General features: G+C 39.4%; 2 protein-coding genes across 2 annotated transcripts in view; both read left to right on the plus strand.

The window, feature by feature from the left end:
• Positions 1-1,971: 1,971 nt before the first annotated feature.
• LOC112146916 (transmembrane protease serine 9) lies at positions 1,972-14,000 on the plus strand. Its single transcript, XM_024272982.2, has 11 exons — positions 1,972-2,223; positions 4,878-4,956; positions 6,613-6,633; positions 7,488-7,647; positions 7,891-8,159; positions 9,071-9,216; positions 9,293-9,587; positions 11,122-11,293; positions 11,733-11,986; positions 12,090-12,187; positions 13,067-14,000. The coding sequence occupies exons 2-11, from the start codon at positions 4,905-4,907 to the stop codon at positions 13,388-13,390; spliced, it is 1,791 nt and encodes a 596-aa protein (XP_024128750.1). The 5' UTR covers positions 1,972-2,223; positions 4,878-4,904; the 3' UTR covers positions 13,391-14,000.
• A 3,195-nt stretch (positions 14,001-17,195) lies between these two features.
• Positions 17,196-17,476, plus strand: part of LOC112146911 (transmembrane protease serine 9) — a 73,487-nt gene continuing 73,206 nt past the window's right edge. The window contains exon 1 of the mRNA XM_036213098.1: positions 17,196-17,295. Coding sequence (XP_036068991.1) covers positions 17,244-17,295 — 52 coding nt within the window. The 5' untranslated portion in view covers positions 17,196-17,243. The remainder of the gene's footprint in view (positions 17,296-17,476) is intronic.

Genomic DNA, 17,476 nt, shown 5'->3' on the forward strand with positions numbered 1-17,476 from the left:
TTTAGTTAAAAAACGATTTAATTAAATAATAAAAACTATTATGTCTTTTGTTTTGAAGCTGCTTACATGTCAGCACCAGTAATCCCTTTATTGCTGTGATAAAGGAGTGTGCGGATTACGTGACACTGTTGTTTAACTGTTTACAACAATGACAGTTCAAGGAAAGAAGCTGCAGTCAATCGGATTTTTTTCATTTTTTGATTCAGTTTTCAGATCTAAATCTTTTTGTTTTCTTTTTGAGTGTTTCTTGTTTCCTGTTCTTTCCAAAGCCAAACTCTGTGTCGCCTCTTTTGCTCAACTCAGTGGGCTGTGGTAGAGTGTCTGCCCTGACACTGTTGGATCGTGGGTTTAAATCCTTGGTTGAATCACGACAAAGACTCTAAACATCATGGAAACAAAGCCTCCCTGCTTGACTCTCAGCATTAAGAGGTTGGATTGGAGTAAAGGTGTGACGGCAAGAGTCTGGCGATACGTTACGTATCGCCATACAATGTGTATCGCGATACATCACAAGCGTGTAACTGATACAATATGTTTTTTCAATTATGATTTAATAAAAACTTTATCTGAAAACACCTTTTATGCAAAAAAAATGTAATAAAATGTATGATCAGAACATCTATCCCTGCAACTGTATCTCATATATTAACCCAGCAAATCAATGGTGCTTTTTTTTAAATAATGTAGCAAATACTTTTTCAACACTCAACTCTGTCTGATTTTTATTGCTAATTCTTTCTTCAGCGTAGGAGAAAAAACCACAAAAATAAAATGTGTCTTAGCCAGTAAAGTTTTAATATCTATGATTGAGGAAATAAAATTTAACTTAAAACGTTCAGGTGCTTGAACAGGTTCTTTCCAGAAACATTTTAGTGCGTTGAAGCAGGATGACAGGATGGAGGAGCATTGGCATGAGATAAAATGATTTATTTCCTTCTTCCAGACCAGGGCTCTCAAACTCGATCGACACTGAAAATGTTCAAGAATGTGTAAGAATGGTCGTTCTGACCAATAGATTGACTGAGTAACAGCTGTTTATTTCTCTATGGAAGTTTACAGGATTTTAGCTTCTTAGGGCCAGTGGGTACTTCCTGTTTGGGATGCCAGGGGGGAGGAGTCACTCTTACACAGTTAATGTGAGCTCATTCCCCCCCGAGGGGATGGGTTAAATGCTGAGAATGAATGTTGCATACCCAGGTGTGTGACAGCTGATGGTACTTTTAAGGTCATGCTGTTGAAGACAAAGTGAAACTTTTTAAAACCTGATTTTAATTGGTAGAATTTGTGGTTTTAGTCCCTTTAAGGCACATAAACCTCAAGTTATTTCTTTTGTTTTCATATTTTCACTGTTAAGCAGTTTTTATGACTAAACTGACTGTAGCAGAAAGCGTAAATCTCCCGATCGAGCCTCCGTGGAAACAGGAGCTGTCAATAATACTAACACAACAGTTTTGTTTTGAGTGTCTTGAATTAAAAAAAAAAGTTAAATGATGGCAGCAGAAAGTAAAAATGAAACTTTTTGTTGTGCACAAAAACCATTCTGAAAGAAAAAGAGCTGAGAAATTCTCACATTTTTTGGGCTTGTGTATCTTTCTCTTTCGCTTGTTTCAGTAATGACCTCCATACATGGTCTGTGAATCAAAACATAAAAGATTCAACTAACTTTGTTGAGATTAGTCCAATTCGTTCACAGAAACTGATAGAATTTAGATATTTATTGATTTTTGATGATTAAAACCATAAATCAAAATGCATTTTAACCAAGAATCTCTTTATTTTCTTTCTGGAACTTTTTTTGATTTTAATCAAAAAAAGAAAAAAAATTGTCTTCAAACATTCAAACCTGCATTTTGGGTCTTTTAGACTGTTTTTGATTTATGGTTCAAGCCCAGTTTCAATGAAAATTCAGTCCAATGAAATATTAGAGTGTATTATTTTTTTTAATTTTTTTTTTTGACCAGGCAGTGTATTATGCAAATAATATTTGTCAAAAAGATACATCTTTGTTTTTCAGTGAAACTCATGGATAATATTATGTCTCTTTGGATCAGAGACATCAATCTCAGACACCTGTGTTCATTAGTTAGCCAGGTGAGTTCAATTAAAGAAAAAACTGTAGAAGAAGGACGTTCCACAGTAGGTGTGTTGAGATGACCCAGAGCCTCACCTGCATCGTCGGTGAGACCAAGATGCTGCAGGCGGGGAAAGGCGCCTGAGATGAAGGTGAATGACGAGAACAAGGAGTTGGAGGTTGTCTTTAACATTCGGTTGATTTTTAATATACCACTCCTTCTAATATGATCTGTCCTGTTACGTATGTTATATTATTTTTAACACATTTATACACATTTGTTTAGAAATACGTTAAAAATCTACTAAGTAACTTGAATATATTTATATTAATCTGATACAGTTCACATATTGTAAAATGTATTATTAAAATAATTGTTAATATCATACAGTGTTACATAGATTCTCTAAATGAGAAGTTCTCACAAAAATGTTCAGATCATTAACATTGTAAACATTGTTCTTGTTCTCCTGGAGGACGTTTCAGTTTGACCACTAGGTGGTGATCGCACTATCGAAGTTTATCTTATCCAAGAAGAACACAACAGTATGAGGGGAAAAAAACAAAGTTTTAGACCACAAATAGTTACTTTAAAAAATATTTCCTTAAAAGATTTTGGAAAATGAATGCCTGTAAGTGAATAAAGATGTTCATTTAGTCAGCTATGTTTTTTTTTTAGGTCAACCGAGTGTTAGCATTAGCCGTCTTATGGGAAATTCTATTGAACGTTAACATCAATTGATTTTTTTTTTCAACCCAACCTTAATTTTCAACCAATAAGGGAAAGGAAAAAAAGGGGCAAAGTTTGATGGCTGCAAGAACTGTGAAGCTGATACTAAAGAGTCCTACATTCAAATGTATCTTCACCCATGAAGATGTTTTTGATTGGAATAGGTTTTGATTTCAGTGAATATGACCTCCTAATGCAGCAGATTAAACTGATGACCATTTTCAGTTCTTTAAAATCTATCAAATATTGTCTCTGTTGTAATAATGTGGAACATTTGAAGGTTTTTAATTTCTGAAAAATATCATTTCACATTTACTTTCTATATACAAAACATATATGTATCGTTTGGATTCTTGCATGTCAGCATCAAAGCTGACAGGTAATACCCAGATGCATTAATGCAAATTCAAAGCTGCTCTAAATAGAGATTGTATGTTACTTCTAGAACAGATCAAACTCAGATTACAGGAAAATCCAAAAGCATTAAAACTGTTTTTTAGAGACTCTCACCTGTGAACACAGTCTGACCCAAACATGAAGAAAGCTGCCTGGTTTAACTGTTCAAAGCCCTGATGACGCAACAACAACTCTTGGGCAGAGACGTCTCCTTTGACAATGAATCCAGCTTCAAGCTTTTTCGAACATGTTTCTCATCAAAGATAACATTGTTCGAACAAGAAGAATTGTCCTTAACTCATCAAATCCCAAACAAGAAGAAACGTCACAAAGCCACACATTTCCTTAGTGATTCAACTTTTTATTCAAAGCTTCACTTCAGGAGTACCAGCTTTAAAATCTGACTATTTTCAATTGATTATTAACAGTAAACATTAATAAAATTGGACATTTTTCTTCATATTATGGTGTAAACTAGATTACAAATGATAACCATATTAATGAGAAGTTTTTCTGAAAACCTAAATTGTGTTGTGTTTGCTGTGAATCTGAGAGGTGTGTTCTCATGCAGCATCAGATGTTAGTCCAAAGGGCGGGGCCTGTCCACAGACACTCAGATGTTACAAATATACCTCCAAATATCTATTATCTTCACAAACAAACAGGTGAACATGTACATAAAACAACTCCAGCTCACACGCACATACCTACGCATACAATTGAACACATGTCAAGCATATCATTCCATCACGCATACTATTTGTACAAAGGTGAGCTGACACATGTGCTCAGCTGAGTCTTCTACTATGGCTGATGGAATGTAAAAAGAGAGGGAGTGCCCAGTCCCCCCCACACCAAGACAAGGAAAGGCAGCAGTGGTAGTTGGGTCCCCCCACACATCCACACAGGATAACAGATTGATGAAATCCGCCTGCCGGGATACTGATCTTTACCACCCAGGGGAGGGCCGGCAGAACCACCACAGGGGCCCCAAATGCCAGAGAGCAGGGGGGCACAGGAGCATGGAGAATGCTAGCTCCAGTCTAGCCAAAAGAATACCTCTCTTGCCATGCCAGGGGGCCCAGTCCAGGATCCAATCCACCAGCGCGCCCCCCAGGCCCAGACAAGCAGCTCACCCCCACCTGGGACTCCTTAGCATCCCCCAACCCCAGGCACAAACCAGGGTCCCCTAAGGGTCACTCTCCCTCCTGACCCGTGTGGAGTCCATTAGAGAGCGAGGTGGGGTCCAACCACCACTACCACCACCACCACCACCACCACCAAAGAGGGACATCCGGGAGAGGTGAGGGTCCCCCGCGAGTGTGGCACACATGTGTCAACCAGGCTCTCCCACTGTTGGAATTTTGGAGAGGCCCAGAACCAGCACCACAGGGACACAGAGAACCCCAGAGAACTCAGGGATCCCTCCCTGCATGGAGAGAGGACCCCCGGGTCCAGAAAGCCAGGAGCCAAGGGATACGTCCACCACTGCTGAGGATCCTGGTCTCCCACCAGGGATGGGGTAGGGGACAGAAGATCAGCTAATCAGAGGCCCCGCCTTCTTTGTGTATGATGTGTGTTTATGGTCTGTGGAGCTTTGTGAATAGCCTCCTAAGATAAAGAGAAATTGTTAAGGTTTGAGGGTGTGTTTGAATGACACAAAGTCTATTTATTCTACAGCTCATCTGGTGTTGAACACTTCCAGTCATGGCTCTCAACGTGATCCTCACAGCAGCTGTGTTGACTCTGCTGACACAAGGTAGGAAGCTGCTCAATGAGTTGGAGTCCATGAAGATCTGCCTTTTTGAGAGCTGGCAGGAATGCTGGTGTTTTTTTACAGTTCACACCTTGACAGGCAGGAGGACAGCATCTGACCATGCATTTAGTCTTTAGCTTCATGCTCTCATTCAAGCAGAGCACCGTGGAGATGGACTGAACTCAAACCTAGCCTGAACTTGAGTTTAATTCTGTTCCGACAGAATTTGTGGTCACAAAACTTAGGAAATAATGTCATTTGGATGTTTCTGGGAATGAACGGAGACGGTCAGGAGGAGCTGCATTGTGTCTTTGTAGATCTCAGTCTGAGACAGGATCCTGAGAAGATCTGTGGTTTGGATGAGGAAGTCTGACAAGACAGAGAAGAATGATAGACATAAGCTGGAAGACAGTGGCGAGATGTTCAGCAGGTGTGACAGAGGAGTGGAAAGTGGAGGTGGGCCTGCACCAAGGTTCAGATTTGAGCTCCTTCTTGTTTGTTGTAGTGATGGACAAACAGATGAAGATAGACAGGAATATCTAAGGACCATCATGTTCGCAGATGACATCATGATTTGTAGTGAGAGCAGGGAGCAGGTGGAAGAACATCCAGAGACGTGGAGGTTTATCATGGAAAGGAAAGGAATGAAGATCAATTGCAGCAAGACAGGAATCTCTGTGTGTAAGAGAGGAACTCAAGAGGAACAGTGAGGTTACAGTGAACAGAAGTGAAGAAGGTGAAAGACTAAGTTAACAGTCCAGAACAACACAGAATGTGGGAAAGGTGAAGAGAACACAGATTGGAACAGATGGAGGAAGGTTTTAGGTGTGATGTGTGACCAAAGGAAAGGTGTAGAAGACCGCGATGAGAGCAGCCATGTCGTCGGTTTAGAGACTGATGCAGAGAAAGAAGGCAGAGCTGGAGGAAAAAGAGACAAAGATGTCAAGACCAGAATGGATCAGGAATGAATCCTTCAAAGGAACAAATCATGGTGGATGTTCTGGATCACCAACCAAATGCTTGGTGATTGATTTGCAACAAGCATCTTCAGTTTTCCCCAGTTGTGTGTTGATGGTGATTGTGTTGGAGCAGGGTTTGAGTTTTGCCTGTTTGTGTTAACTTTTTACATCTTGTGTGTTGTGAATGCCAACTATGTTTTAAAAATGAGAATGTGTCATGTGTTCCCCAAAGAGTAGATCAAAGTTTTCGAAAATTGTGTGTTAACTGCAAATTGTTAAAAGTAAAGCAATTGATCCGCTGGTTAAGAGAATTTCATGAAGTGTTTCAGCTATTGGGAAAAACTGTAAAAGTGTTTATAAAGATTTTTGTTGAACGTTAATGAATGCCATGTTAGCACAGAACCACAAACCAGTTTGTTTAAACTAAGAAGCCTACATGAAAATGTATGGAAGGATCTCAGGATCAGTGTTAAAACAGTATAGCTTAAATTTATGTCAGTTTAAGCTAAAAATCAAGCATTTATTTGTGAATTCAGTTGTTTCAAGGACAGAAAGTCACAGCTTTTAATCATAAGTTCTCTGAAACCAGAACAGAAACCAAGATCTTAAATTGATTATCTGTTTCTACTATACTTTAAAGCAAATACATGTTTAAAGGTTTCTTTTGACTTTTAATAAACCATTTGTTTTCTGTTTTCAGAGAGTCTCTCACAACAAGATGGTAAGCAAACATTTTATCACATTTTGATAAAATTCAAAAGCCACGTTTTCTACCTTTTTAAATACGTTTGATGCATATGTGCAACAATAGATATCAATGGGTTAATCCAGTTTTTTAATATTACCTTTTGGAAAAAATGAATTTCTTGAATAAATACATTTTTAACTAGTTTAATATGTGATTATTGCTATTTGTTATTTTATCTTTAATTAGAATATTTTAATAAAGTAGATCATTTTAATGAACAACTAAAAAAATGAATTGTGAAATAAAATGAGCATGAATATGCTACAAAATCATAGCATTTAAAATATTTAGTTCCTATCAGATATTTCAAACTCATGTCACTTACAATCTGACATTTCTTTGGTTATTTCTGTCTTGTTAAATTTATTTTTCTTCTTGTAAATGTTCTTTTATACATTTTATCTGACTGTATGCATAGGTGGGTTTGAATATTTGAATGGGTTTTGGTCAATCTATTTGAGATGTAGAATTTTGTATGAGAGGAACTATAGAGATAAAGTTGATTTAATTCTAGTTTATTTTACTACGCATTGCACATGTGATATGGAGATCTCATTTTCTGAAGATACTCCTTGATATGTTTGTTCTATTTTGCTAAAACAAATTAAAACTAATTTGACCAAAGGATGAAAAACAAAAGTGAAATTACTTGTCCTCGACCAAACATATGATCAGAATTTTAAAAACAAGATCTGTACATGTCTCAGAGAAGAAAAATGATAGAAGACTATGGGCCATCTCATGATGTTTGTGTCAGACTCACTGAAGCCATGAACCCTGAAAGAGAGCAAACAACAGAAGAAACCTTTTCTGTTCCTTCTCTGCAGTTTGTGGTCAGCCGAAGCTGAACACCAGGATTGTTGGAGGACAGGATGCTCCTGCAGGGTCCTGGCCCTGGCAGGTCAGTCTGCAGACATCTGGACATTTCTGTGGAGGATCGCTCATCAACAACCAGTGGGTGCTGACGGCGGCTCACTGTGTTCCAGGGTAAGCAATACATCTAATAAATCCAGTGACTGAAGTCTTCTCTTGTTTTGATTCATAATTTAGACAAAATAGTAATGAGAAAAAAAGTTTAATAAGAAACAATGAATCTGATCAACCACAAATCACTTTAAAGCTCCTCAATTCATGACTCTTTTGAGTTTTTGGTTCCCTTCTGGTTTTGTCTGAATTAAAACCTCCAATCTAAACATCTCACAGTTTGAACATATCTGTTGTCTATCTCAGTGGCGACTTAGTTGGCGCGAAGGTGTTGCTGGGTCTTCAGAGTCTGGAGGGATCCAACCCCAACAGTGTTACTCGAACAGTGGCAAAATCAATCAATCATCCGAGCTACAACTCAGTGACAAAGGAAAACGACATCGCCCTCCTGCAGCTCTCCTCAACAGTAACCTTCACCGACTACATTTCTCCCGTCTGTCTGGCTTCCACTGGCAGTACCTTCTACAGCGGCATCAACACCTGGGTCACCGGCTGGGGCAACATTGGAAGTGGAAGTGAGTCAGTCATTGAAATGCATGTTGATTTTCAATGTCTTATTTACAACGAGATGACCCTTAACAGGTTTTTAAAAAATAAATAAATCCCAACAAAAAACTGAATAAATCAAAAATATATTTTCCAACATAGTTCATAACCTAAAAAGAAATAATATGTTTAAATAAAAGGAAGAATTGAGAACAGCCTATAGTACAAACAAACAGGAGAGGGTCAAAGTCTGATGGATAAGGAGACTTTATCATATAGTCTGCATATTTCTGGCTATATACACTAAAAAAAACTACACTACAGCTAGAATCTCTTTTGGTGGCTCTCCATTGTACTAGTTTCACTCTCATACTTCATTCATTCACTCTTGCCAAAGTTTCTTGAGGTTTTTCCATGTGCCTGAAGTCCCGGCTGTTCCCGGAGGCTCCTAGCTTAACCTGATTAGAGCTCTTTTTAAGTGATGATGAGGAACCTAATATAAAAGTTCAGCTGTGCTGCCAGCCCCTCAGTTTGGTTCAAAAGTCCCCAACATAACGTATCCAAGAAATGAAATGACAGACTATGAAAACAAATGCACACTTTCTGTAATAAGGATTTACAGTAAATGGCAATCCAAATCAATGTGGTTCACTTTTTGACAAATGTCATTCTTCAGATTTAATTAGTCTAGTCTGGAAATTAAAAGTCCCATGAAACCATTAAGAAGAACATGCCTGTAAATGCCCATTTGCTGCAATACATGGGGAACCGTTAATGGTAAATCCTGCCTTAACTCAACTATAGCTGAAGTAGCTCCAGCAACCTTATGACCCCAAAAGGGATTCAGAGGGTTCCAAGGGGTCCAAAATGGACATGTGTATCACAATCTTCTGTGAATCCAACTTTTTTTGAGATGTCAAAAATATTGTTCTTTTCTTAGATCTACTTCCTTCTCCACAAACCCTCCAGGAAGTACAAGTACCGATTGTGGGAAACAGACGGTGTAAGTGCAGCTATGGAGCCAGCTCCATCACCGATAACATGTTGTGTGCCGGGTTACTTGAAGGAGGCAAAGACTCTTGTCAGGTAATCACCTTTATTTTCTGCTTTATTGATATTCCTCTGAATCTTTCCTTAAATGAAATTGTTTTTGATCTTAAAGGGAGACTCAGGAGGTCCGCTGGTGATTAAGCAGAATGGTCGCTGGATCCAGGCAGGAGTTGTGAGTTTTGGAATAGGTTGCGCTGAACCTAATTTCCCAGGGGTCTACGCAACAGTGTCCCAGTACCAGACCTGGATCAATAGTCACATTACCAGCAATCAGCCGGGGTTCATCGTGTTCACCTCCACTGGAACTGACAGCGACCTCAGTGAGTGGTGTTCAGAAGTGCCACCAATTGTAACCGCAACTGCAACCACCACAACCACCACTGCGTCTACAGCCTCTAAACCTACAGGTAAAATATTCAATTTAAACAAATATTCTCTTTTTAATGAACTCCATACTCATTGAATGAGGCTAAGATTGAAAGTTCCTGACTTAAGCTTTTGTCACATTCACCCATACACCCATTTGGGTGCTATGAGTTTTTGGGTTGTTCAAGTCCTTGGAGGGTCTTAGAGAGTAGTGGCTGCAACTTCAGGGGAACACATGTGTGCCTTGCAGCTCTCTTAAGGCTCATACGGCCACCTTAAGGGACGTCATGAAAATGGAACATGCCATTGTTGTGCGTGCTGTGAGTTTTTTGTGACGTATTTGTAAGGACGATGGAAATTACACACACTTATGACTTCAGGTGATGCTGTCCTTACACCACACTCTTGGAGTGTTAGTAAGGTGCGGGTACTGGGCCCCTATTGCCTCTGTGCTAATGCTGAATGCATAAGGTTGATGAGATATGTAAGTTCCCATAAGACACCTGTAGAATGTCCACACGAACTACACCGAGGGGAGGTGAAATCAACTGCATTGATTGCTTGTGGCTTATATGGACTAAAACAATCATGCTAAATATTTACTCCACATCTGAGCATCATGTATTTTCTTTCCCCCCTATTTTATGTGTTACAGTCTACTGACCACCAAAGTCTGCCTTCTTTTATAAAAGAGTTTTTTGAATTTTCATCACTTAGCTTTTATCACACAGTCTTGATACCTGGTGATTTTAACCTACACATTGATAACTGGTGATTTTAACCTACAGGTCAATACTGATATGGGTTTCTTAAACTTTTGTACTGTATGGATTTTAAACTGTATGTCACACACCCTACTCATAACAGGGGCCACACTCTGGACTGGATCATAACCTACTGCCTGTCCTTTAGTGTGTCCTCTATTGTTGACATGGCTGTGTTAGATCACTATTGTGACTTTTTACTCAACAGAAAGCCCAGTCAGAACTTTACGGAGTAATACATAACTTCTGATGTGGCTGTGAATTTTGTCAATATTTTACACCAAACTCCTGCTCAAGTTTTACCTGCATCATGCAATATTTGTAGTTGAATATTTCAACAACGAAAAAAAGTCAACCATGGATGCTGTAGCTCCACTCGAGATAAAAACAATGAAAACTAAAGCTACATCACCCTAAAGAAATTAAAAGATCAGAACCATGATATGCAAATGCAACAAAGCAGAGAGGAGGTGGAGAAAAAAACAACTGTACATCAAGAAAATAAAAAAAACTAATAATGGGAAGCCATGCAGTAAAAAAGCTTGAGACATCTATTTCTACAAATTAATTATACAAACAAAAAAGGCCCCAAATTTATCTTTAAAACAATAGATCCTCTAACTAAAAGAGTTTCTCAGAAGTTGTCCACGGCAGTATCGAATGTTTTTCTTTTTGTGCAATGATCTTTTGTCTTGCTTTTGCTTTTTAAATTGGAAAATGTTTTTATGTTGAATCACTTTGAGTCATTTTAGTTGGAAAAGTTTGATATGATTATTCTGTGACTTTTACAAAATCTTTTTTTTTTCTGCAGTTGGGGTCTGTGGATACGCACCACAAAACTCCAGAATTCTTGGTGTAAGTTCAGTGACGACTGATGGCCAATGGCCGTGGATGGCGAGTCTGCAAAAGAACGGACAGCACGTGTGCGGGGGGGCTTTAGTTTCCTTTAACGCTGTGCTGAGCAATGCTAACTGCTTCTCAAGGTGTGTTACAGCTGAAGTTGATAGGTTCAGTCAAACTGTGGTTCCTCCGATTATTCCAGCCTTGTAAACCTATCTCATGTTGCTGACCAAATTTCTGTCCACCACAATGCCCCAAGTCAAGCTTTTGACGCTTTCAGTCGATGGTCAGCTCATGTATGTCTCCATTACTGGACCTGAACCATCTTACATCATGTTACGACTCTGCCTGCTTGGCTTAGGACGTCCTGCTTGCCTTTTTGGGATTCACTTTAGGAAATTTGAAATTTCCAATTCAAGCTCATCATTGAACTTAAATGTTAAACTGGAATAAATACTTTAGATAACTGGGGTGTAATCATGTATACAGAGAAGACAAGGATATAAAGAACAAAACTTAAAACCTTTTTCTAAACCAGAAAAATATTTTCAGTTTTGGTTGGATTCATTGTGTCGTCCACAGTCCTATTGTACCGTCTGAGTGGACGGTTGTGTTGGGCCGTCTGAGGCAGAATGGATCAAACCCCTTTGAGGTGTCACTGAATGTGATAAATATCACTCTGAGCAACCAGACAGGCTCCAATGTTGCTGTGCTGCAACTCTCCACCACGCCCAGCCTGAATAATTACATCCAGCCCATCTGTCTGGACAATGGAAAAACCATCCAAGAGGGAGCAGCATGCTGGGCTACAGGCTGGAGTTCTGGACAGGGTGGAGGTGAGTCCACAGCACACGGGAAGAACACATTCAAAAACTCTCACAAAAATCAAACCATTGGAACTACTTAGTCATTTTCATTTTCCTATTTTTGCACGTCTAGAGGAGCAACTCATGCAGCAGTTCCAGACGTCTGTGCTAAACTGTGGAAATGCATCTACAAGTGACAGCATTTGTACAGATTTATTTACACTGGAGCAGGTAACTGATAAGACAATGAAGTACATTCCTTTTTTTCTAAAATGTTTTACAATATGTCTTCATCCAAGCAATGAAGAACTGCTGTGTCCCAACCTTAAACAGGGAATTGATTTCACAAAAAACAACCCTAATGGAAAGCTGAATGTTAGTGAAAGACTTTCAAAAAACTAATTTATGGAAACTATTTGAAATGGCAATATTTCCACTGTTTATCTCCTATTTGTCACCTATTGAAAAGAAGGGAAGCCTTAAAAAAAAATACCTTCACAACAAAATCAAAAAAACAATTTCTATTTGAACCCAGTAAAAGGGTTAAGGGGTGTTCAAAAATGTCTAATGCTTTTTTCTGCAGAGACAAAGAGAGCGAGAAGAGTGGTTTCTTTTGACATTTTTGAGCATCTGACACCGAATCCCCACATTTTGACTGTGATATAAACAAAATATTAAGATGGTTCTTACATTTTAGCCATGATTGTGTGAGTTAATAAATTAGGGGTCAGTAGATGGATTGTAAGTGGGAAATGTTTTTCTCCTTGAGTGGATCTTTTTTATTCAATTGAGTATCTATTATTGTTCTGGGTGAGTGAAGTGAAAAAGTCATTAAGGTCTAGATTTGTTGGTCTATTTTTGCCTGATTAAGTCTACAGTGTAAACACTAAAAAATCAAATGTTTAAAGCTAAAAAAATGAAACGGCTCAGAAAAAAAGGTGTAGAGCAGCAGTTCTAACTTTACAAATGCAGATTCCTGTAAACCAACTTGAAGTAAGAGACAACAGCATGATGTGCCTAACTGAAGTAATTTCTGATGTTGATCACATGACATTGATGACATCAATAAACAGTCTAATCAATTCCTCTGTTGACTGTGTGTTTGCTCAGGGTGACTCTGGAGGTCCTCTCATGTGTAAGCTGGATGGGTATTGGTACCAGACGGCTGTATTGCCATATGTGAACAGCACATCCAGGGCAAAACGGGCTACAACCACGATGGTCTTTGACAAACTGACCAACTTTCAAGACTTCCTTTTGCGCACAGTGGGGACATTCTTGACTCCAACCACCACCAACACCAGCACATCATCTACCAACACAACCAACACCACTACGGTGGCCTCAAGCGCCAGAGAGGGAACTCCCTTTTTCTTCAGCTTCCACCTCCTCATCCTCTCTTTGTGTCTGCTGTTCTTCTCACATGATAGTTAAACTTTTTCTAGAATTACATGATGTGAAATCCACAAATCAGTGTAAGTAGTTCATTTTGAAACCAGTCAGCCATCTCCTGCTTGACTCAATTTTTTTTTGTTGACATCTAGAAACTGAATGGTACTGTTGGGGTGTTGAATCAGGCATTCTGGGATTACATCTGTATAAATCTTGTTATTACATTGTGCCCCTTCTCTAAAGAATCCCAGTTATTCATGCTTACATTAATTTAACCGCTTAACATGTTTTCTTTGACAGGATAAAGAAGTCTGTGACCACGTTGGTACATGTTTTAACTATAAAAGACAGTTGTTTGAATCACTGTTATGATCCTCAAATGGGAGTCAAAGGACCCAAATGCAAAAATGCTGTATCTTCTGAGGGGCTCTGTGTTTCTTTTTAACGTCGTAATTTCTGTGCTATGTCACAGTATAAATTCTGAATTGATTTAATTCATACTTTCCTAGATTATATTTATTTCCTATAGAAGGACCCAGAATGTTGTTCAACATGTCTATAATCTAAAAACTTCCGGTTTTAGGAGATCTGCATGATTGAACTGACATTTACATGAATAAAGACAAACTTTTTGTTTGACTGAAACATCTTACTTGGGAATAAAGTTACATTTACAAGTAAAAAGAGCAATTTAACCCTCGTGCTAAATTTGGGGTCCAGATGACCCAACCCTTACATTGATGTGTTATCTCTACCCTGAAAGGTGGGCAGGACGTCATGTCTGTAACTGGACACCACTGAATATCAAAAATCATTGAAAAAAATGTTGAGTGCACCGTCTTGTGGGGTCCAGAAGACCCCTCTCCCAACGTCAAAGTGCCTAGGACAACGGGAGGTTAAGTTTAGTAGAAAGATTTACTAATAAATGGACTGACATTATTTCTAATGGTAATTTCATGCCTTTTTTTTGTTTATTATGAAGATGTACTTGTGTTCTTTTCTATTTTCTTCAAAACAATTTTTTAGTTCAGAAATTATAAATAGTAGCATATGCTACACTAAAACAACAACACCAGCAACAACACTAAACTCTACCAATGCCCTTCTGCGTGTTGCTTATGAATTGATCCATATGCCTATGTATTTTGGTTGCAATGATGCCTGACATTAGCTTCCATGTTGTGGAGAGACAGGTTATTGGCCGGTAGTTGGATGGAACTGCATCCTTTGAGGGATCATTCTGGATCAGGATTGTTCGCCCTTCGGTTAGCCTTTCAGGGTGAGACCCATCTCTTAGCATCTGGTTCATTTGTGCTGCCAGGCACTCGTGGAGTGGCGTGAGTTTCTTAAGCCAGTAGGCGTGTATCATGTCAGGGCCCGGTGCTGTCCAGTTCTTCATACCTGTCTTTCTTGGATGTCTGCCACTGTGATGGTTACTGGGCTATGTTCAGGGAGTTTGCTATGTTCTTATCTCAGTGAGGCCAGCCATGGAGCATTGCTGTTATGTGATGTCTCTTTCTCCCATATACTTTTCCAGTACCGTTCAGTTTCCTGCCTTGGTGGGTCTGTTCTGCTGCCACTGAGCGTACACTTTCACAGGTTGATTTGCGAACAGCCTGTTTATCCTTCTACCTTCATTGTCTCTCGTATACCTCCTTAGGCGGCTCCTCAAGGCCAGGATCCTTTGTTTGGTAGTTTCCAGTGCTTCAGGTATGGGCATCTGGCTGTATCTATTAGGCACTTGCTCCAGCTGTTGCTTCTATGGTGGCTTTTATAGCCAGTCATCTCAAGAATCACTGTTGCTGAAGAGTAAACCAGTTCATTGGTTTCTGTGAGTGTTGTGGTAGGAATTGCCCTCAAAGCTTCATTCACAGTTTCCAGGAGACTTTCAGGTGTTAATTCACTTAACCGTTGTAGTTGGTGTCGGGGTTGCCTGGTGTTCATTCTAGCCATGATCTGTTCTTTCAGGGCAGTTGCTGCTTCGCTCAGCGTACCAGTAGTTATTGGGGCTATGTTCCCAAGTTCTGGGTGGAAGCATGGTATTTCCTCCCCTCTGAGCTTAGTTCTTGCTCTCCCGTGGTCTTTTATCCGTGTTGAATCTCATCAATCTCAAGTTGTGATTGCAGTTGTCATTTGTGGATGTTAGAACATTGAGCCTCTAGTTGTTTCGCAGTTAGCCTTGATTGTGGGTTTCGAAGCATCCATTCACTCCACAATTTCTGCATGTAACCTCTGAGTAGGATTATTTGAGTAGTAGCATTCCAACAGATCCTTGTTCTCACATCTAGTCCATTTCTGTCTTGTTCCAGTAGCCCACTTACCATCAAGGTGCTCTGGTTCCCCAGCACCTGACGCAGATCTTTTTTTGCCAGGCAACATCTGAGCTGGCACTACATGTGTTTCGGAATCTTTCCTGGGTTATGAGGTTGGCAGAAGCCCTACGAGTCTTGCCCAAGGACCCCCACTAGATGATGTTATGTTCTCACAACTATTATGTTAATTTCCCCATCAGTTACTCATTCAGCCTTCTGCATCAACTGGGAATGGAACCCTGCTTTCCTGCATTGCGGTCCTGCACTTAACTTATATACCTGTACATAACATCCACATAACACAAAACTGCATCTCTGAGGTATTTTCTTTTTTTTCAAATTGTGGGGAATCAAAGCTGACAAAAAAAATCCTGCCTGAAAAAGATTATATTTGTAACATACAAACTACGATTGGCAAGCCACAAGCTCCCAGCTCCCCTCCATCCCGATGCATTCATTTGCAGACAAATAAATCCATGTGCTTCTTTGTTTCCTCATCTGAGCTGGAATCCGGCTCAAAGCTGAATGGCTGCATAGATCTGATATTGCTCGCTATTTTCGTTACACCATTAATGTTAAGATAGGGGTGTGAGGAACTATAAGCTAGCGGGAGAGTGTTTAAACAAAGGGTTGATGGGAAGTGAAGCAGGCTTACTTCACACCAACAGTCCCACCCACAACTCAGAGGAGATTTCTAATGAATCCTGCCGCTCTGCAGAAACTTTGTCCTAGAAAACGACTGTTTTTTTTAATTTTGCCTAAAAACAACATAATCATATTAAAAGCTCACTTGGAACACTTTGAAAATAGATTTAAAGATGATCGGAGAGACTTTTATTTTGTTGCAAACCGTGAACGTCACACAGACCCATCTGATAGAAACACAGCAGAGAAATTCACAATTCACAGATTAATTCTTTTTACATGCTTTGTTCCGGTTACAGTCTGGGATTTTGATGATCAGTATGAAACCTTTTTACCTTTTGACGCTGAATCAGATTGGAAACACTGTTTTGAACACATCAATGATAACATTGTTAGAAGCAAAAGTAAGACTTCAGCTCGCCAAACCACATTCTGGATGTGCAACAAGAAAAACGTCTCAGAGCCAGACGTTTTGTTTGTGTTTCAACTCTATTCAAAAGCTTGAGAACTCCTAGCTTTAAAATCAGACTATTAAGAATCCTTTTGCTTCATTTTTTGTGTTGTGTGTAATTCTTCTTTAAACCCTCAACAGTGTTGTGTTCGCAGTAGATCTGATCCGTCTGTTCTCATGAAACAGGAGGTTTCTCTGTTTATACTTGTGTGAAAAGCTCCCTCAAAGCTTAAAGTAAACTGAACATCATCCGTATGGATTCATTCTCATAGAGTGCAACTGAAATTATTACTAATAAACAACATAAACACAAAATTGAGGCAGCTGAACTTTTGGAAAAATGACTTTGGTAATTCGAAAACAGTCTCCTAAGAAAAGAAACAGGTGAGGTTTGGGGGTGTGGCAAAGAGGTGCTTTAGAGTGGCATATTTCAATAACAGGTAGATTATTTATTCTGCAGCTCAGCTGGTGTTGAACACTTCCAGCAATGGCTTTCCAGGTGATCCTCACAGCAGCTGTGCTGACTCTACTGACACAAGGTAAGAAACAGCTCAATGAGTTGGAGGAAGATCTGCCTTTCAGAGAGCTGGCAGGAAGCAATGGAAGTTTTTTCTTCCTCCTGAAAGGCATTGATCCTCCAGCTAGACAGGAATGCAGTTCTTATATCGCAGTTGACGTTGTGAAAGGCGGAAAGCGTCTTGCCGTGTGTTTAATTTTTAG

Source organism: Oryzias melastigma, linkage group LG8 (genome assembly GCF_002922805.2).
Source record: "Oryzias melastigma strain HK-1 linkage group LG8, ASM292280v2, whole genome shotgun sequence".
In the NCBI taxonomy this organism is placed as follows: Eukaryota; Metazoa; Chordata; class Actinopteri; order Beloniformes; family Adrianichthyidae; genus Oryzias; species Oryzias melastigma.